Below are 22,783 nucleotides of genomic sequence, written 5' to 3'. Positions count from 1 at the left end.
CAGTGGTAGGGCACTTGCAAGCAAAAAGCAAGGGTCCTTGGTTTGAGTCTCAGTCCAGCACCCATTTTAATCTGCCAAGAACTTTCACATCAGTACACATTCTGCTGCAGAGTGAAAATTTCATCCTGGAAACAATCCCCCAGGCTGTGGCTAAGCCATGTCTCTGTAAATCCTTTCTTGCAGAAGGCTAGTCCAGCAAGTTAGGCGGGAGAACTTCTGTTATGTTTGGAAGGTGGGAGATTAGGTACCGGCAGAAGTAAAACTTTGAGGGTGGTTCAGGAGACATGCTTGGGTAGGTCAGTGGTACAGCATTTGCCCACAAAAGGAAAAAGTCCTCAGCTTGAGTACCAGTCTGGCAACAAAGTGTTAATCCGCTAAGAAGTTTCATATCAGCACACACACACACACTGCTGCTCTGTTTAAATTTCATTCTGCAAGCACTTTAAGTGTACGAAAAATAATAAATCAGATTAAGTGGAGAAATTTTTAAATTTCTGAGACTTTGAGAACTACAGCATTTGATAGGTAATTAGCCCCTACTGGTATTACAAGCATTGATTTCTGAAAACTCACAAGTAGCCATTATCGAAGATAGTGGAACAAAATGAAAATGACTCTGCAAATGAACAAAGTTGTTCACTGATATAAAGCTCTGGTTGACAATCTTGATAACCTATTATGCTTGGAGCTGTGTCACAAATATGCCAGATAATGAAGGTTATTTATAAAAACCTGGTTTAAAAAAAGGGATATAAGTAAAACCTACAGTTTTAATGTACAAAAACAAGTGACTGTTATTTGTTTAATACAATAGGAGAGACTACAGTATAAAAAATTAAAGTATGTATTACTTTTCTATAAAAATAACACTGAATTAAAAGCCGAATACTGTAATGTTCTATTAAATCAATTTAAGGCTCGAAGTTTTAGAAAAGTTTAATATACACAATTTTTTTGTATGCCAGTTATGAAATACAATAGGCACCACTGGTTTGAAAGGATCAAGAACAAGCTAATTATAAAAACTGTTACCAAGGATTTGGTGCAGTTTAATTGGAATACTTTGGACTGATATTTAACCCCAGTGGTTAAGCTGAAAGTTTGTTCTGAGCTCTCCTGAACATTGCAGGAAATGCTAACTTGTTTCTTGGAATGAGCCCCCTTTTTTTTTTTTTTTGAAACATCATTTTGTATAATCTGCAAATTCATAACTTCAGAAGTACTGTATTGTTGGTTACTTTCAGTGACTTTCATAACAGTCCTTCTGAAGCCTAAGCCCAGGAGATATAAGTTTTAGCCATATCTTCTTTATCACTCTCAGTTTCTGACAGCTCCTGTGGGTTGAAAACTCTTTGTAACATCAGATCATCAGTCTGCTCTTCTTTGATTGCTAAATATCTATCAATGTCAATCCATTTGTCAACTTCTTTGGCTGAAAATGCACTCAGTTCATAAGTGGATGCAGAATTTATCACTTTTACAATTTCAGAGCGATCAGTTCTCGACTCCTAATTGTTTACATCACTTTCCATCTCGGATTCTTCAAGCAGTTTAGGCCATAGTTTTCTCCAGAACATGTGCAATGTTGCATTTTTCACACAGGTCCAAGCAACTGCAGCAGTTAAATAGCATCTTTGATGTTAACATTGCATTGGAACTTTTTGATGATGCAGTAGCTTAGCAGCTTGTGCACAAAAATTCCTCTGTACCAGCACCTGAAATTTTGTTTGTTCCCTCGGTCCATGGGTTGAATTAGAGCTGTAACACTGGCAGGAAGATACATGAAAAAAATTCTACACAAGACAAAGTCAGATTCTGGACGGTGACCTCAACAGGTGTCAGCATGAGAATCACCTTACAATTTGTAGATAGTCCAATTTTTTGAAAGCTTTCTTTCACAGCTGGACAAAATGGTGAAAGAATCAGTCTTTGAACAACTCGGCTTTCATCTAGGAATTAATCTGTGCACCATAAATATCTGGGACATGCGTTATATTTTTTTCAGGTTTAGGCTGTTGATGTTTCCCACTCAAAAACAAAGGAAGTTTATGATCATCTGACACATTTTCACACACTAAGACAGTTATTCTACCTTTATTCTTTTCCAAATGCTTTGCGATGGACCTCTCAGCTTCCAGTAAGGTTGAATTTGGCAAACATTGCTGTAACAGTTCAGTCTCATCAGTGTTGTAAATTTGATGTGGGAACAACTTATGCTCATCAACAAGCTTTTGAAACATTGTTTTGTACTCATCTGCAACACCCTCATTGGTTGATTTTATTTTATTATACCAGAAACATCTAGTTTACGGATGGCCTGACAGATTTTGAATTATGAAGCAACCCTTTCAATAATGGAAGAACTTCATGCGCGGGCATAACTAATTCCTTGTAAAAAAATTTGGCTTTTCAAATAACATATGCCTCATTGATGCATTTCCCTCTGCTCTCTTAGCAATGAAGTACTTATGCAAAAATTCATCTACAGTTCCTTACTTAGGTATTTTTAGAGTATGCCTCATGTCCGGGCTTTTAACCGAAGCAGATTGTGACACAAACTTCTCTAGCTGTTGTTTTTATTTTTTTAATATCATATATAGTTGTATATGTGATACTAAATTTACTCATAATATTGTCTCAGTTCTTGCCTTTTTCCAGGATTCATATGATGTCCAGTTTTTAGTGAATTGTTACATTTTTGCTCTGGAAAACGTATTCATTGTACATATTAACTTTTTACTGTGTTGTAATCTTTTGACTGAATATAGATACAGTACAATGATTTTATTAAATAACTACTACATAAAACCTCGCAGCACTGATTCAAATGTAAGTGCTGTAAATTTAGGTCTAGTGAACAAAGAATCACTGATACTAGCACAAAGCTAACAATGCAACTGGCTTATCTTGACAAGAATATAATCGCTCAGGGAGGCAGACAACTATTACGGATGAGACGCTGAACCAAACAGTTCCAATGTTTCTCAAAGGCATCCGAGTGTACTGCCAATTGAGCCAAGCTAAAAATATGAGAAAATTTCTGATGAACAAGGTGTGATCAAAAAGCAACAGGAATTATTTTATTAATTTTGCAGGCTTTCTACATTCATTTTTCAAATGTTTTAAAATCTTTTTGGTAGATGTGTTTCTGATGTATGTTTGCATTTTCAGCAGATCTGAATATTTAGTTTATTTTTGACAGTCAGAAATGTATAAGTGTTTTTGAGTACTTGGTGAATTTTTACTTTAAAAAAAGATGGATCAAATAATTTGTATTAAATTTTGCTTGAAAAATGGGATTAAGTGTAGAACCACATTCAAAATGTTGACTGTGGCTTTTGGTGAATCTGCTATGAGTAAGACCAGAACTTACAAGTGGTATAAACATTCCTAAGAGGTGTGAGAGGACGCTGAACATGACGACCATCCTGGATGCCCTAGCACATCAATTACTGACAATTGTGTGGAAGAAGTAACAAAAATGGTTCTGGAAAATCACCAGATCATCATCAGAGAGGTAGCTGATGATGTCGGCATATTCTTTGGATTATACCAAGCGATTTTTTCAGACGTTTTGGGCATGAAACATGGTGCAGCAAAGATTGTTTCGAACCTGTTGAATTTTGAGCAAAAAGGACATAATGTAGACATCACTCAGGAACTGCTGAATGAAGCTGACAGTAATTCAGAACTTCTCAGGAAAGATGGCAAAATGTGAGTATACGGATATGATGTCAAAACTGAGGCCCAATCATCCCAATCAAAGAATGAAGAGCCAAGACTGAAAAAAAATTTGACAATTTCGAACACATGCGAAGGGTGTTTCTCAATGGTTTCTTCCATTACAATGGGATAGTGCACCATGAGTTCCTGCCTTACACTTGTACGATCAGTAAGGAATACTAACTGGAAGTTATGCACTATGTGTGTGAATTAATCTGAAGAAAATGACCACAAATGTGACAAAACCACTTACGGAAATTGCATCATGATGATATCCCATTTACACCTCAATGCTTGCTCGGGGTATTTTGGCAAAAAACAAAACCATTATGTTGCCTCAGCCACCTTATTTCCAGGACATAGTCCCCTGCGACCTCTTTCTGTTTCCAAGACTGAAGTGGACCATGAAAGTATATCATTGTGCCACCCTTGATGAGATAAAAACAGAATCACTGAAGGAGCTGAACACCATAATGAAAAGTGAGTTCCAGAAGGACTTACAATATCAGAAAAAGCACTGGTGAAAGTGTATTATATCTGAGGGGGATTTCTTTGAAGGGAACAAAGTTGATGTTGACCAATAAATAAAAATTATTTAAGAAAAACAAACATTCCTGTTAGTTTTTGATCACACCTCATGTGCTGGACTATCGACACTGCCGGATTATTGAGTGCCAGATTGTCGCAGTCTTACTGTACATAAAACTGAAAACAGTGAGTTGATGTGCAGCAATGTGAGGAAAAGCGAGTAAAGACAAACATGTTAGGAAAGTTTAAAAATGCATAAATGAGAATCGAATAGTGCTCTTGAATAACTAGCACAATTTGCGAAGCAACTGAGAGTTTTATACTTCCTATATGGATTAGGAACGTCTCATCCTTAACTATTCTGGTGCAGCAGAAACATTGTTTTGTCATTCATTGTCAGACCTTAATGAAAATCAAAAATGAATTAAAAGAGCAAATGAGAATTTAAAAAAAGAGCCTGCAAAGAACTCTTTATCTTACACACATGTATCTCCATGTTAGATTATAGTCTGAATCACCGTCTGTGATGAGTAACGAGTCATTTCCGAAAAACACAAATTCATTCCCAAAATGTATTACTCTGAACAGGTATCTGTGTTGCATAAACCATAACTTATGACTTAATGTTTTTAAAAAGGAACTGTACCTGGAAGCGATTCCGAGATGGACTAGGGATAGGACTCGAGACAGGACTAGGGCTTGGAGATGGAGCAGGGCTGCGTAGACGACCACCACCTCCACGTGGTCGCGTTTCTGGCAAGAGGTGATGTGGCTGTGGCTGCTGGTGATTAGCTGTTTCCACATTCCGCATCAATGTTTCACAGGTTAACGAGATTTTTCGAGAAACAGATTTTGGAATACGTAGTCGACGCTCTGGCACTTCAGCTCCAACTGTGTCTTGATGTTCCGATGCTTGCTCTTGATTACGAGTGCAGAATCTACGCACTTCAGCCACCAGTTGTTCATATTGTTTATCGTCATCTTCCTGTACAACCATGAAGAAGTATTAAAAAATGAAACACTCTCACAAGTTCCAGCACAAAAAAACTTAACAGGTAATAGCATAAATTCATTTAGAAATTACACATTGGGGTATTTTGAAAGTCTATAGCACCGGGCATGGCCATTATAACTGCACCACATGCTGTTCTACGTACCACCCATCCACGGGTTCACAGTTCTAGCATCTGCCAGCAACTAACCACTACATTTCAATGCAGAATCCACCCACCATCCCTGCTCCCATATTGCTCCAGCCAGATATTCAGGTCTTTCCTTTCTTTTTCCTGTGTATGATTACAACTTATGCACGATCAAATGTCCTCATGCCACAAAACCATTCTATTGCTCCAACACCATTTTTTTTTTATCCTTTTCACTCCCCGAACTACCATTATATTATCTGATTCTTCTTATACCCACATAACACTTTCACTCACTCACTTCACACGTCACTGACTATCTCCTAACACCATCCCTACCCCAATGGATGCCAGCTCCATCTTTCTGCACCAGTTCAAAACAGTGTTTTTTCCCTGGCTAAAAACCAGTCCCAAATCCTGTTCCTTAAATGCTGTCTGGATCATGGTACCCCTGTCCATCAATGGCCTAACCATGGAAATCCCCTTCTCTGGATACTATCCATCCTTTCACAACAACCTTCACCTTTTCAGATTACACCAGTCTCCATCACTCACAAACCTAGTATTGTAGAAACATCTTTCCATGATACAGGCATCCCATAACCACCTCTACTCCCTCCACAAGATACTATTACTGTGCAATTCTTGGTACATAAACAAAATCTTCAAAACAGAAACCTGTGCACGTCAACACCTACAGCAGCATTCCAACCACCACCTCCATAAATTGTCAAACCTGTTGATATCATAGCACCCAGACCGTGCCTAGCTGACCTCTTCAGCTTACCACATCTTCTAAAACTCCCTCCCAACACCTAAAAAAAAAACCAGAACCTCTAATAAACCAAAGAAATTGTTTTTAACCTTTCCACCAAAAACCTCAGTCCCACAGAAGTTTCAGCCCTATGCAAAGGCCTCATTTCAGCCCTACACCCAATTTTAACCCATGTTGGGATTGTCAAAGACCTACTCTCCTTATCCCAATCCCTGCATTGGAAACACTTCTTTGCCACCAATCCCTTCAATCAAAGCCAATCTAATCCGAACACTCAACCAAGCCTCTCGCAGTTCATACCACCATCAAAATGTGACCCCCTCCAATCTTCCACCTTGTGCTCCCACTGAAAGAATTTCTGCTCTTGTTGACCAATACCTCAAGCAATTGCCAGAAACCTAGCCTCCCACATCAAAGATACCAACCACTTCCTTCACCAATTCTCCATCCTTTAACTCCTGGATCCCTTCTTGTCACTGTTGACTCAATTTCCCTGCACAACAACTAATCCCCTATGTCCATGGTCTTGCCACTATTGAAAACTCCCAACCCCCCTTCACGCTCCAAACCCACTACCTCATTCTTCATACACCTTTCTAACTTTATCTTGACATGCAACTACTTTTCCTTTGAAGTGGAGGTATAGAAATAAGTCCATGGCCCAGTCATGGCCACCTGCATAGCACCCTTCAATGCCAACCTGTGTATGAGATATCTAGAGGAATCCTTCTCAGCCTCTCAAAACTCCAACTCCTAGTCTGACTCTGGTTCACTGATGATATCTTCATGATCTGGACTCAGGACCAAGACATCCAACTCTCATTCCTTCACAACTTCAACAACTTCCTTCCCATTCACATCACTCTGTCCTCCTCAACCCAGCGTGCCAATTTCCTGGATGTTGTCCTCTTCCTCTCCGATGGCTCCATCCACACATCTGTCCACCTTAAACACCTCAACAACCACTGGTACTTGCATTTCAACAGCTGCCATTCCTCCCACACAGCATGGACACCTGGATATGGTGTATCTGCAGTGACAATAACTACCTTGTCCAGTATGCTGAAGGTCTCATAAAGGGCTTCACAAAGTCACTATTCCCCAGACGTAGTCCACAAATGGATTTCCTGTGCCATATCCCCACACAACCCCAATCCTCCCATCAGCCCCAAGAACCAGCTACAAAGGAGCAGCCCCTTTGTCACCTAGTACCATCCCAGGCTGGAACAAATGAACCACATCCTTTGTCAGGATTTTCATTATCTATCATTATGCCCTTAAATGAGGGACATCCGAGATCCTTCCCATCCCTCCTAAGTGGTGTTTCAGTGCCCACCCAACCTCCACAACATCCCAGTCCATCCCTCTGCCACTCCTAATCCCAACCCCATGCCACAGGGATCATATCCCACCTGTCCACCTGGATGAATGGCCACTGCCAAACTGTGGCTAAGAGCAAAGTGAGCCACTCTGTGGCACAACATGCAGTTGAATATACCATGCTTCATTTCGATGGCTGCTTCACAATGGCCGACTGGCTCCTCCCCTCCATCTTTTCTGAAATGTGCAGATGGAAGTTATCCCTACAACACAGTCTCCATTCACAAAATTATCCTGGCCTCAACCTATGGTAACCTACTATCCCCACACCCTCCACAACCATTTCTGCCCCGTCATATCATCTCCTCCCAATTCACATCCCGCCACCCTCATTGTGTGCCACTGTCTGCCAACACACCCTCCTGTCTTTGTCCCTTCTCTGCTCCCCATCCCCCCACCTCCACCCCAACCTTCCAACATTGCACTGCACGTGGCAGCCTTGTACTGCCACCATCTAGTCCCTGCATGCTCTGCCAGACAGTACTCTTCTCTTCCCCCACCCACAGCCTGCTATCCCTCTCCCTTTCCATCCCTAATTTGGAATACTGCTTTTGTTCAACATGACAATTGCATTCTGGCCAGAGCAACAGGAGATAGTGGTCATATGTGCATGAAGTGTATTTGCTTTTGTGAATACGTGTGTGTGTGTGTGTGTGTGTGTGTGTGTGTGTTTTGTGTGTTTTTCTGAATAAGGCTATGACTGACAGACAACAAAACGTAACTTTAAAAACAAAGTGAAATCATGTTTGTTCATATTCCCCACATACCACACAACAGTTCTAAATCATCATCAAATCGGCGATTGAGTACCCTGAAGATCATGCACCGAGCTCACAATGCTCTTCCATAGATGGCGATCTTGTGCCGTTTGGATCCAGTTGTCATGCACTCCAAGCTGGCAAAGATCTTTCTGTAGTTCATCCTCCCATCGCTTCCTGGGTCTTCCAATTGGATGGGTACCATCAGGTCTTCCCATAAGTATGGCTTTTAGCCAAGAGGTGTCTGGTCTTCTACCAATGTGGCCTGTCAAGCTTATTCTCCATGCTTTCAGTTTTTGAACGATGTTCAGTTGCCTCATCAGCTCATACAATTCTTGGTTTTTTTCTACGTCTCCACGAGCTCCCTTCCTGGACAGGTCTAAAGATTCTTCTCATACTTTTTCTTTTGAGGACCAACAAGTTTTCTTCATCCTTATTTTTGTGCTTAGGGTAGTTTTGAATGTATTGTGGTCATAAATTTGACCTGTTGCACTTCACAGCATGAGAGTAATTAATAGTATTCACCAAACATGCAAATAAATAAGGGTGGATATTAATGTTTCCTGGCTATCAGGTGTAACTAGTTAGTAATATTAACAATATAATTTTATGTTCATAGTCTCTGAATACTATTAATGTATACATTAATAAAAGTACTTACAGTAGGGTATGGCATGTTTCTTATATCCTTTCAATTTGCATCAGAGAAATTATATCACGTTATCTGTGACCATAGTGAACAAGTACCAGAAGAAGGTAGAAAGGGATATTTACACATTGCAATGACTGTCTGCTGTACTGTTTGTAGCTCTGTGTAAAATGTCTGTCAGCAGTTTCCACCTACTACTGCTACTACACTGGGGCACTTTCAACAGTTTCCTTTCTTCTCAATTATTTGAGATAGAAAGCACAATTGGTAAAAGAACCCCAATCAAATGGTAATTTCTTATGTAAAACCTACATTTAATAGACATTATGGTACCATCTGCACAGTTTCCTTACTTAACTGATATTTCATTATTTCTTTATAAACTCATAATATTCAGTATTTATGAAACCATTAACACACCTACTTTACATTTATTTATTCATGCAATACCATGCCAGATGTTCAAAAGAATGTAAGCTGTTTATCATATACAAAATTTAATTTGATGAATATTATATATAGACAAGTAACTGTAGTGATATATGAAAATAGTAGTATTTCATACCATCTTTTTCTTTGGTCTGTCATCCAGATCCACTTGCGTTACACTATGATTAACTTTCAAGGAGTGCGTAAGTGCTAAAAGGCCAGCTAGTTGGATGTTGTTATCTCTCAGATCAATCCGCTGTAAAATATTTGATAAAGAATCTCATATCACTGGATTTCAATGTAAAACTGTAGTTCTGCTACACACATTCAATAAGAAATCTATCAGGCAACCTACATATGCATTTTTTCTGTTACCAGTATTCAATTAATAAAGCTACAATTTCTTTGACTGAAACTAATGCTCTGTTTGTCACATACAAACAGAATGATAAGTGAAGCATGTACATAATGACAATTAAGGATACAACTTATTGTGCTCAGAGAGTTCTACCCATGTTACTGAATTCACATATAAGTCAAGAGGTAGTTCAGCTTTACCAATGCTGTACATATGCCACTGAATTCTATATCACTACAAGACACACTTTCTATTTACAGTACATACAATAATAGCACAGAGTACATAATTAAAAAACTGCTCTCTCTGAAAACTGTAAAAAATTGCAATATATTCACTTCTAGTCATCTAAATGCTATCCTGACAGTAAAAAAAGAATATTAAGTACCCACTAAGACAATTTATTATGTATTTTTGGACAGTATAAGTGTCACTGTTGAATTACATGTGGCACAAACAAGTAGACGTGCAACTGACAGTGCACCACATAGAAAGTAAAAACACTTTACTGAAATTTTAATACAATTTATATTACAATCAAATCTCAATATTCTTAATAATTATGTATTCCATTAATGATTCACTTACACAACAAGTGAAATATCTGGCAAGCTGTAAACCTTACCTAATGCCGTCACCAGTCTTATCATGGTACTTCATATTTAACACTTACACTAATTTACACACTACAACTGCATAAACAAAGATGTCCCTGGTGAGACATACAACTCTGTTTTCAGTTTATAGTGGTTTACATTGTTCTCCGGGAAAGAATATGCCTATGCTGCTGCACTACCAGCTGATAATCTGAGTTTAGGGTTATGATTGGACATTTATCATTTGCTTGTTGCATCAGACAAAATACTTAATACAGGTAGACATTCTAGCAGCCAACTGTCATATCTGAATGCTTCACACAAGACTGTAATCAAAATCTGTTAAGTTACAGGTGAGATAAATTTGAATATTTGTGGTTTGTATTCACTGCTGTACATGGTATGCAGAAGCTACTCTAAATCTGCCATATGTAAGGACTGCAAAATGAATTTATGTCTAGTGTAATGTTTCATTTAAAAGTGTTGACTTATCAAAACACTGTATAGATAAAATATCTGAAGACTGTGCAGGAGAGTTTCATTTCTCAAAGAAAAAACTTTTCACTACGGGCATCTGCAAATGACGCTGTTCAGACTAGAGTTCTTTTCTTCAGACCTGACCCTGCATTAGGTTTGCTTCTTAAGAAAAACATTAAGTTGATTTTGTATGAGGATTTCAATATAAACCTACAGACTGATTCTCCAGAAAAACAAATGCTGACTTACTTGAATCTTACAACTTAGTGTAGGCAGTATAGTTTCCTACTAAAATTCAGAGAAACAGTAATAAGTCACAAATCGTTCAGCACGAGAAAAATTAGTAATGGCTTGTCTGAGCCTGAAGCACAGGCAGTAATACTGACAGGAATAAAAGCAGAATCATATTTCGAAGCACTGAACAAAATATTTAGAGATACGAGTCCACTTGTAATGCAGACATTTAAAGCCAATCTCGAAGGGGAAACTTGGTAAGAAGTCTGAAATACAAACAACTTGAATGATAAATATATTTCTTAAAACTTGTATCTCATTCTTTGACAGATCTTTACTATCAAAAAATTGTAGCCAGTCACACAGTACTAATAAGTAACCGATTTGAACAAGTAATGGTATTATAATATCATGTAAGATTAAATGGGAGCTGTTTATTTATTTAGTCATATGGCTCACAAGCAGTATAAAAATACAGGTATATAACATCAGTATATGTATATAAAAAGAATACAGCAAGACAGAAACTATATGTAAAACTATCTAAAGGGCAATACATAAGTTTCTAATCCACATAAGATCTGTATCATGAGCTTTCATGAGGTCACTCCAGCTCCCTTGATAGGAACAAAAGGGGCATTCATCCCTAATAAGCTTGACTGACTGGTTCTGAGTCCCACAGTCACAAACTCGAGACTCTGTAGTGCCCCACTTGTGAAGTGAGTCTCTGCATTGACCATGGCCAGTGTGAGTTCTGTTCAATTTGACCCATAGTTTTCGGTCAAGTTCTGTGCCAGCAGTATCAAAGTTATACTTTCAGAACCACTCATGCTGTTCAGGATTTTCAATAAGTTTACAGTTCTGATTCCGCAGGACTCTCACCTTGATATTACTGTCATCTAGCTGTTCTGCTTGCCACAACAGTGGGTTTCTTGAATGAAGTCTATTTCATTGTAGACTTGGTATGTCTTCCTGTATGGGTAATTCCAGGTTCTCCTGTAGCTTGCGGTATTCCCTAAGCAAGGCCTCACTTTTATGGATTGCGGGTGGATAGATGTTGCTCAGCAGATGAAGCCAATAAATGGGAGTTGGTTGTATTGTTTATTATTAACTGCATGGTGTGGTTCAGCTAGACACTGATAAAGTTGGTGTGACAGCTGTGTAGCCACACTGAAGCATAATACTCAGCTGCTGAGAAGACCAGTGCAACGGATGATGTGAGCAAGGTATCTGCTGAAGCTCACCATGTCATTCCACACAATTTTTAAATAATATTGTTACGAGTTATCTTGAGAGCAGTATTTTCAAGATGTTTTTTATATGAAAGTGTGCGGTCAAGGGTGACACCAAGGTACTTAGAGTATTTGTTATGGCAAGAAGTGTTTTTATGACGATTCACTCTGAGCTCCTTGTTAGCTTGTTTGTTGTTCAGATGGCTGGGTTGTTTGGGGGAAGAGACCAAACAGCAAGGTCATCAGTCTCGTCGAATTAGGGAAGGATGGGGAAGGAAGTCGGCCGTGCCCTTTCAAAGGAATCATCCCGGCATTTGCCTGGAGCGATTTTAGGGAAATCATGGAAAACCTATTCAGCATGGCCCGACGCGGGATTGAACCATCGTCCTCCCGAATGTGAGTCCAGTGTGCTAACCACTGCACCACCTCGCTCGTTGTTGTTCAGATGGAATTTACATACATCAGTTTTACTTGTACTGGGTTTAAATCCCCACTTAAAACAGGATCTCATAATGGCTGGATATTCTGTGACAACTGCCTCCACTTGTACATGATCTTCGGTTTTACAAGCAATAGTGATATCATCCGTGTAGCAGAATTCTGTTGACCTGTTATTGGGGAGATTGGAGATATATAGGTTGAATAATAGGGGACTAAGACAGAGCTCCGGTAGACCATTACTTAATTTCCTCTCCTTGCTCACATTTTCTCCCAAGTAAATGTGGAAATACCTATTGTTTACCATGGTGTTGATGGAGGTTACAGTTGTTTGGTATCAGATTGTTTTTAGTAATTTGTATACCATTCCTTCTCTCCAGACTGGGTCATATTCTGTGGTTAGGTCTACAAATGTGACAAATATCTTCATGTTTTCTTGGAAACTAGTATCTATGAAAATTGTTAGGACCAATACCTGATCGCAGCAACTTCTCTGTGGCCTGAAACTTGCTTGTTTAGCGGGGATATTTTCCACAATGAATCCACTAATTCTATGAGTCTCTTGAAGAGTTTGTAAGAATAGCTAAAAAGGGAAATTGGCCTGAAACTTTGAGGTTGGTCAGCTGATTTACCTGGTTTCAAAACTGCCACTATTTTTGTTCCATTAGCTCATTGGGCAGTAGTCCATTATCTAGGATGTTGGAGAAGAAGCTGACCAGCCATTTTTTCCCACCATTACCCACGTTTATCAGAAATTCCAGGTGCACATTATCCAGACCAAGTACTTTAGCACGTTTAGTTTGTTTCAAGGCCTCATCCAATTTCATCAGTGTAAATGGTAAAGAGAAATTAGATTCTTTTGGGCACTGAGCTTTTACAGAGGTCAATTCTGATTTTATTTTAGAAGTATGTTGTTTGTCACAGGATGATCTAGATGTTTCTACTATATGGTTAGCGATTTGGTTACCTGAAATACCAGATTTCTGACTGGGTTTATTGGAGGCTCCGCCAAGCTTACACAGAAGGCACCATGCCTTTCAAGTTGAATGTTTTAAGTTTACATTTTCTACTGTCTTGCACCATCTTACTTTTCTAGCCATGTCAAGACTTCGGAGGAGGTCGTCTGCAATAACATTGTCACCAGTTTTGCTATATTCTTCATAAAATTGTTCGCAATGTTCATTCCTTGCTGGCATATATTCCTTTCTGTACCCACAGGGGATAAGTTTCTTAGCAGCAGTAAGAACAGCCCTGACAAATCGAGGGTAATGTTTGGTTGGGTTCTGGTGGAATAAAACAAATATATTTATCAATGTGGTTGGCAAAACACCGCCAATTAGCCCAGTGGAAATTCCATCTTGGTCGCGATAAAGGGACAGAGAGCCCCATATCGAGCATTACTGGCCTGTGATGGCTGTGTGGGAAATCATGTATGACTTCTCTGCATATAGGCAGTGGATGCCCTCTATAGTCCCAGTACACAAAGCAGAAATCTGGGTTGTAACCTCTTCGCCAAGCAGTCATCTGAATGTGGTCATATCGGTGGCATCATAAACCAGGTACAGATTTTCATGTTCAGCCCAATCACTGACTGTAATACCACATTCACTGTCATGTGCATAGTCTCAAATGACCATGGTGAATATTAAATTCTAGCATAAAACAGATGATGGGCAGTAATTGGTAGAACATCCAGTGGCTACAGCACATTTGGTGGCTTACAAATATTACTTATAATGATGTCCTCCATTTGTATCAAGACATACTGGATCTCATTTTCTGTGTTTGTTGAAATAAGGTGAGCATGCTCAATATTGCTCCTTGCACAGGTGGCACCACCATACACACTGTGATATGTAGCACCCACAAGATCGTAGCCATGGATTGTATCTCTTTTACGCAGGTCTTCTGAAGCTGGAGTGTGTGTTTCTGTATTAGAACTATTTAAATATCATTCTTTACAAGGAGTTTAGATAGGTACTAGCTTTTAGCTTGGCCAATGCCTTCTATGTTTAAATGGCATACTTGGATTGAAGGCCAAGTCTTTTAATCAACTGGTCCGGAGAAGGCCCATTTTTTAAAGCTTTTTGATTTTGATTTGTCTGCATGTTTGTAGCCAGGAAATCCAATATTTTTGACCTTGCTGCCGATTTGTTCAACATCATTTACTGTTACATGGGGTACACATATAGTATTCTACTATGGGTACAAAAATGGAGCTGTACTTCAAATTATGATATGGGAGCTGTATCATAATTCGAAGTACAGTCAAAGACGAATAACAAAATTTTGCTACAAACAATACTGCAAATTGTTGAGGATTACTATTAGACAGGGTAAAACAAAGAGAATGAATAGCTTTCAGTGCAAAATTGAAACTGTATGGTCAACTGTGAATGAAATATTGGGGCAGAATGTGGGTGTTCGACATATTACAACTCTCTCACATGAGAATAAACCAAAGTTGTGCTATATATTTAATAATCACCTCTAGTCAATAGTCGGAAACATACGAGGGCCGTTCAGAAAGTAACCTCCGGTTGATTTAAAAAAATACACCAAGTTAAATAAAAATATTTTAATATATACATCTTACAACTACATCTTTGCACTATTTTTCTACATAGTCTCCATAGCGATTGAGGCACTTATCGTATCTCTTCACAAGCTTTGAAATTCCTTCTGCATAAAAATCACCCGCTTGTGACTGGAGCCAGCCTGTGACCGCATCTTTGAGCTCTTCGTCGTCATCAAACCGCTGTGACCCGAGCCATTTCTTCAAATGCATGAAGAGGTGATAATCACTTGGCGCCAGGTCTGGGCTGTAAGGTGGATGGTTGATAACGTCCCACTTGAAGGACTCAAGAAGGGCCGTTGTTCTGCGAGCAGAGTGAGGACGGGCGTTATCGTGCAAAAAAACGATACCGGAAGTCAGCATACCACGGCGTTTGTTCTGTATAGCCCGTCGTAACTTTTTTATTGTTTCACAGTACACGTCTTGATTAATGGTCGTACCACGTTCCATGAATTCAACCAACAACACCCCTTTGGCATCCCAAAACACCGTTGCCATCAGTTTTCTGGCAGAAAAATCTTGCGAGGCTTTTCTTGGTTTGGTAGGCGAATTTGAATGTGCCCACATCTTTGATTGTTCTTTTGTCTCAGGGTTCACGTACTTAATCCAGGTTTTGTCACCGGTCACGATTCTCTTTAACAATGGTTCTCCTTCGTCCTCATAACGTGACAGAAAGTCTAATGCAGAGGCCTTTCTTTGAGTTTTGTGGTGGTCGGTAAGAATTTTGGGCACCCATCGTGCACAGAACTTACGGTAACCCAATCTTGCTGTCACTATCTCGTACAAGAGAGTCTTAGAAATCTGTGGGAAAACCAGTAGACAACTCCGACATTGAGAAACGTCGATTTTCACGAACTTTTGCATCAACTGTCTGAACGAGTTCGTCAGTCACCAATGATGGTCTACGACTCCTCTCTTCATCATGAACGTTTTCTCGTCCACTTTTAAATAAACGTACCCATTCACGGACAACTCCTTCACTCATAACTCTTGGTCCGTACACGGCACAAAGCTCACGATGAATAGCTGCTGCAGAATATCCTTTGGCTGTAAAAAACCTTATGACAGCACGCACTTCACATTTGGCGGGGTTTTCTATTGCAGCACACATTTCAAACTGCCACAAAAACTAAACTAGCGCAGGTACGACGTTCACTCGACCACGGCTTGATGCCGACTGACCTGTTGAGTGCGTGAACGCACAGATGGCGTCGCTACTCCCCCCACAACCCGCACTGTGACCAATCGGAGGTTACTTTCTGAACCGCCCTCGTATATTTTATTAGTAAGCCTACAATTAAATATGCAGAAATCTTAAAAAGCTGGTGTTACAACACTAATACATCACATGCATTCTACAGGAAACAAGCAAATATGAAAATGAATCAGTTATTATGCCATTAAAGAGTAAGAACTCCCATGTGTTTGATGCAATCTGAAGTGGGATTATGAATAAAAGTGCACCACACATCAGTTCTGTACTCAGTCAGCTGTTCAATGTCTTTCAGGTGTGGCCAATTTCCTCATGGACTGAAACACTCGTTAGTAAAACCACTTTATAAAAGGGTGAGTGAGAATATAAACAATCAGTGGCCAGTTTCACTGATATCAGTTTTTCCAAATTGTTGAGAAAGCAATGCATAGCAGAGTGGTAACATATCTCAGTACACATAATTTGCTGTCAGACTCACAATTTGGTTTCAGGAAGAGGTATACACAAAAACTGCAATTTATCCTTTCGTGTGTGAGGCACTGGCATGGCTAAACAACAGGTTGAGGACAGCAAGTATTTTCTCTAATTTAACAAAAGTATTTGATTGTGTGGGTCATACAATACTTCTGCATACATTAGAATGTTATGGGAATACGGAAAAAGCTCAACAACTCTTCACTTTATATCTGAAAAATAGGAACCAGAAGCAGTTTCCCAGTGTCAGTGTGATGGGGGTCATGTAAAGTGTGGGTTGTCATGGAATCTGTTCTGGGTCAATTGCTTTATCTTGAACTCTACCGACAAACTTTAGAGTTGGTAGTATAGACCAAAACAAGATAAAATGGGTAAACACGGGCTCTAAAATGCATACATTCAGAGCAATGAGCACTTGTTCAGTTGAAGAGAAGTGTTTCAGAGCAACAATGATGAGAAAGTGCTCATCGCTCGCAAGCTATGCACTTCAGACTTTTTTCTTGTTTTGGTCCACACTACCACCTTTCAAAATATAGAAAGCAAAGAGCTTTCAGTAAAGAAGATGCGTCTCACAGTAATAAAGTCAGTGGAGTTTTTGCTCATCCTGCATATCAATGACCTTCCACTAAACATGACAGATGACTCAAAAATATTTATATTTGCACATGACCCAAGTGTTATTGTCAAAGACATGGAATGTAATATAAATGATATAACTAATAGGGCAGCCAGTAACATCAGCATGTGGCTTTCAGGGAACAGATTAACTCTTAACAGCAACAAAACCAATGCATTCAGTTTCTAACACAGAACTCTTTAGCCAATTTTTATTGTCGCAAACTGGCCAAATGATCAATGAGGTCAAATACTTTAAATTATTAGGACTGAGGGTATATGGAAGGCTATCTTGGAAGTATCACGTTCAGGAGGTGCAGAAACTGAATGATTCTATCTTCACTTTAAGAATGATCTCCACTGTCACTGGCATTGAAATGCAAAGACTTGTTTACTTTGCTTACTTTCCTTCTCTTATCTTGTATTTTTGTGTATTTTGGAGCAACTCTTTGCACTCACCAAGAGTATTCGCAGTAAAAAAAAAAAAAAAAAAAAATAAAATAAAATTAAAAAAAATGGGGGGAGGGGGGGACGACAACGACAATTACACTGATCTGCAGTGTCAGTTTGTGAACTTCATGTAGGCTATTGTTTAGGTGTCTTGGAGTTCTAACTCTGTCATCCACGTACATATCCATCATGGGATTTTGCTAACTCATTCAGAAGAAACAGTAACATTCATTCAGTGACACTAGATGTAAAATGATGCGTACTAGGATAACACTTCCTTAAGCACTATGCAGAGAGGTGCGCACTATTCAGCAGGTTTCATTTTCAGTATGCTTCCAGCAGAACTGAAAAAAAAGCTAAGTGATAAACCCCAAGTATTAAAATTCACATTGAAAGGTTTGATTGTGGCATGCTGTTTCTATTCTGCACAGATATTCATAGCAGTAGTTTAGATTTTTTGTGTGTGATGTGTTATGCATTTGCATACTCTCTTGTAAGTTTTTATGTGGTTTAATATTTTGTTTACAATTTTTCTAATTAGCATTCTTTAAACTGTGTACTGATTTATTTTGCAACCAAGCAGCTGAATCTTGCATAGTGCCATGGACTCTGATAAATAAATAAAATTAAAAACTGTCTTACTAAGAAATAAAAGAATGACTGGTGGTGCTCAAAGTACTATGCAGATAGCTTTAAGAAGTTATTACCTTTGCAACTAATGTAATATCATCCTCTATTCCCCCTGGCCCATTCCAACTTTGTAATCTAAATAGTGATTATTGTGCACTACAATTCTTATGCTACCCAGACCAGGTAAATACCTAATCAGTTTAGATCAGTGTGTCTTAAAATGTCTCTCACACTGCCAAGGTTTATTCTATACATTCATTTTCTGTGCTGTTCCACTGAACATCTTTTTGTTCATTACACTATGTAACGGCTTTGAAATTTAAAAGTAATTAACTTTATATACAAGAAATATCAAACGTATTATCTGTCTTTTACCTGAATAACATTATTATCTGCGATGCATTCTGCCAAAGCTATGACACCCTCACATGAGAGGTGTGTTGACTGCATACCCAAACGTAACAAACTACGGTTCTGCTGAAGTGGCTCCTTTATAATATGCAGGCATTCACTGCTCAGTGTGTTATGGCCTACATTCAGTGTTTCCAATGTTTTACTGTGAGACTGTAAAAAAAGAACAATGTATGTAAATTCGCAACAAAGCAATTCACAACATGCTTCAAAGTGATAACAGAAATTTTGTGATAGCCATAATCTGAAGGCTGTAATTTTGTGACAGCCATAATCCTGAAGGCTGTTGATTAGTTATCATAGTGGGAAGACTTAAGTTAAATACATTACAAGGCATTCTTATTTCATCCAGTATCTTACTGTTGATACTAAAACAACGGTATACTTAATATATACTATTTTCAAAGATGAAGAGTTTTTAAAATATATAATAACAGCACTTTTAACAATTAAGCGCATATTACTGTGAAAAGGGTAAATTTGCAGAACAGAACATGGAAACTTATCATGTTAGCAGCCATCAGGTAGGCCCTCCTGTTACAGGTTACTACTTCCTCCACTCCTTCTGGAAGTACTACTGTAAAAGGGAAGCGTTAGTGTTGAGAGTTTACTGCAGCAAGTTGCAGTTTTGAACTGTGCTTTGTGTGCAGCTAAAAGATAGTCAAATAGACACCAGGAAATGTTTCTTCATTATATGTGCAGTGTTTTTCACTTCAAAAATACATTTTTTGTTGTTAAACAAACAAATATAATTTATCATTATGTGAGAAATGGACAAGCTACAAGTGCTGCACTGACCGCGGCATTTGTTCGATATAATTAACCACTCAAAGGGCAAGAACCAAGTCACCCACATGTATAGGATATGTGCACAGTAACAAACAATAAAAGTATAATATGGCACATATCAGTGCTGTGGACATAATGACAACTGACAAGCAGCACCAAATGACAATGAGGCGAAGAGTGTAGGGAATCTTTGAATAACATGATGGACAGCTCTAGCAAAAAGATGTGACTAAGGGTAGTGTCAAATCATGCATTAATGTATGACAGCACTGCACACACACACCACACACATTTGGGGAAGAAGTGGTGCTTCACACTTAACTAAACATGCAAGTGGGCTTTCAGTTGACTTTGTACACCTTCCTGGTGTAAAAAGTCTTGAAAGTCTCCTTCACTTTGCTGTGGGATCCTAACATCAACATGAATCAATATTTTGGTGATCTAACTGTCCACCATCTTCAGGAGAACACTGCTGGTCCTGAGTCCCACTGAAAACTGATGCCACGGCTGCAAATCATCATCCTACAAAGACCTACATACTGCACACAGTGCATGCTCAACCCATCACAGACATTATTGATGATAAATTGATGGGAACAGTACCTACTGTAAAATATACTCTCACATATGTCTTGCAAAATGACCCAAGACTGGGCTGGTGGCATCACCCTTAGTAGAGCACCGGCGGCAACAATACATCGCACTCAGTCAGGCTGGCCGCACCAGAGAACGTCCTTTTTTGATGTGGGATAGCACAGGATTCCATGTCCTGCCAAGTGGAAAACTGCTGTCTCTATTAATAAAACTGTCTGCCAATCTAATTTCAATTGCTTCTTTATAAACACTGTTCCAAAGACTGGAAGTGTTGCCAACCATTACAGTCTCATCAAATTTCATTCCATGTCTCTCGTTTAGGCAATGAGCTGCTACCGTCGATTTTTTGAGCTGTTGTAGCCTCGTGTGATGGCGATGTTCCACGCACCTGTCCTAAACTGTGCAAACTGAACAGCCGATGTAAGCCTTCGCACACTGACAAGGAATTTTATATATGCCAGGCTTTTTAAGCCCCAAATCATTCGTCACAGAGCCCAGTAGTGCCCTAATCATCATAGATGGGCAGAACACTCTCTTCATGTCAAAATTCCTTAAAATTATTCCAGTCTTAAATGATATGCCCTCAGCATAAGGAATAAAGGCCACAGACCTATGTTCCTTTTCATGCACCTCTGAGTATGGTCCAAACTCCACATCCAGACAAATCTGCTTCCCAGAGTATCTATATTCCTTAGAAACAGCCAGTGCAAGTTCTTGGGTTAAACTGTTTGCGTCGGAAAAGGCATATGCTCTGTGTACCAGAGTCCAAAGCATGCCTGGCATGGTGGATGGCAATTCTTAGTATGCAGATACTGTTCAGTGTGTGTTGGCTTTCAATGAATACTATGTCCCAGAGTACCATCTTGTTTTTGTAAACCATGATGTCCAAAAACAGAAGCCTCCCATCACTTTCAACCTCCATGGTAAATTTAATTAAGGGATGAAGACAGTTGAAATGATTAAAAAATCTGTTGACAGCATTACATCCATGATGCCAGATGAAACAGGTATCATGTATGTATATTTTGAAGCAGGCTGGTTACAAATCTGAAGTCTTCAGTGTCGTATCCTGACTATGGGAGTTGAACTGTAGCCACTCTGTCATTCTATTCTGCAATTCTGCCATTAGATGAAAAATACATGGACGTTGACACATGACAATAAAGCTTCTCCAAACAATTTCAAGGGCTTTCAACTGTCATGGAGGTGGGAAAGAGCAGCACCATAGTGGATGAGTGACTTGTGACAATGCATAAACAATGAGAGTGGTGCCTTACATATATGGGAGTGCAACAAACATATCAGACAAGCAGTGTGCAGGGGGCTGTAACAATAGTGGTTGTTATGCGATCTTATGTTTTCCCAGTGTCTTTCTAACTTGTAGAATTCTCTGGTGTCCGGCCAGGTCACATTGTAACTACTACACAATACTTCAGCAAACATATCTGTTGTCATCTTCAGGTGGTCCCAGACCACTTGAAGATGGTAAGTCTGTTGGAGTAATTACAATATGACCTAGCCCGGCACCTAAGAATTCTACAAAATAGTGGCTGTGTTTACAATAAGTATCGGCATGGATATTTTGGAAGCTGTTGGTGAGACTGAACAGCTGCAACCAGTAGTAGACAATCACCTGAAGATAATGTTTATGTCTGCAATCTATTCAGAAGTGGCCAAACCCCTGTAAAGATCAAAGGGAGAAGTATAGCATCTGGAAGGGATTTAAATGAAATCATTAAATGTATAGGCCGGACAAGTCTTGCTTCAATCTGTCCAACAGCAATTGCTGCCTATGTCTCAAAAACTATGATGGTGATAATAATATAGCAGCATGCATAGTTGTGCAGCACAGTAAACAGAAGCTAAGTTTGATGATCTGGAAAGCCACTGGATACAACATGTGATCTCAACTCCTATATGTTGATGGCGGCTTCATAGCCCAATGCACTGCTTCCATATCAGACAATTGCCATGCCAAACTGGTCGTGAACCTGACTTCTCTCCCAATCACCTACATCTCAGTATTTGAAAAGGTCTATTACTGCAGAAATCTTTCTTTTTCATCATTTACCAATCCAGTCTAGAACACAGTTAAGAAAAAAAGTGTTATGATTCATTATAAGCACACATAGCAACAAGAAGCAATTGGTTATAGTAATGGAGAAATTAAGCAGCAACATGTGCTCCTTACTACAGTACATGGTAGGCCACTAAAACTACAACACCATGAAGACAGCATGAAACAAATCTCAAAAGACAAGATGTGCACTACTTACTTCAACATGGAAACAATTAGCATTTTAACACAACTAC

General features: G+C 39.1%; 1 protein-coding gene across 1 annotated transcript in view; it reads right to left on the bottom strand.

Annotated features, from left to right (window-relative positions):
- LOC124556804 (protein phosphatase 1 regulatory subunit 37) overlaps positions 1-22,783 on the bottom strand; it is a 247,765-nt gene that overhangs the window by 3,234 nt on the left and 221,748 nt on the right. The window contains exons 8-10 of the mRNA XM_047130824.1: positions 19,052-19,240; positions 9,521-9,640; positions 4,898-5,236 (exon numbers count right to left, since the gene is read on the bottom strand). Of these exons, the coding sequence (XP_046986780.1) occupies positions 4,898-5,236; positions 9,521-9,640; positions 19,052-19,240 (648 nt within the window). The remainder of the gene's footprint in view (positions 1-4,897; positions 5,237-9,520; positions 9,641-19,051; positions 19,241-22,783) is intronic.

Source organism: Schistocerca americana, chromosome X (genome assembly GCF_021461395.2).
Source record: "Schistocerca americana isolate TAMUIC-IGC-003095 chromosome X, iqSchAmer2.1, whole genome shotgun sequence".
In the NCBI taxonomy this organism is placed as follows: Eukaryota; Metazoa; Arthropoda; class Insecta; order Orthoptera; family Acrididae; genus Schistocerca; species Schistocerca americana.
The sequence above is the reverse complement of the archived record's forward strand: the minus strand, read 5'-3'. Positions and strand labels throughout refer to the sequence as shown.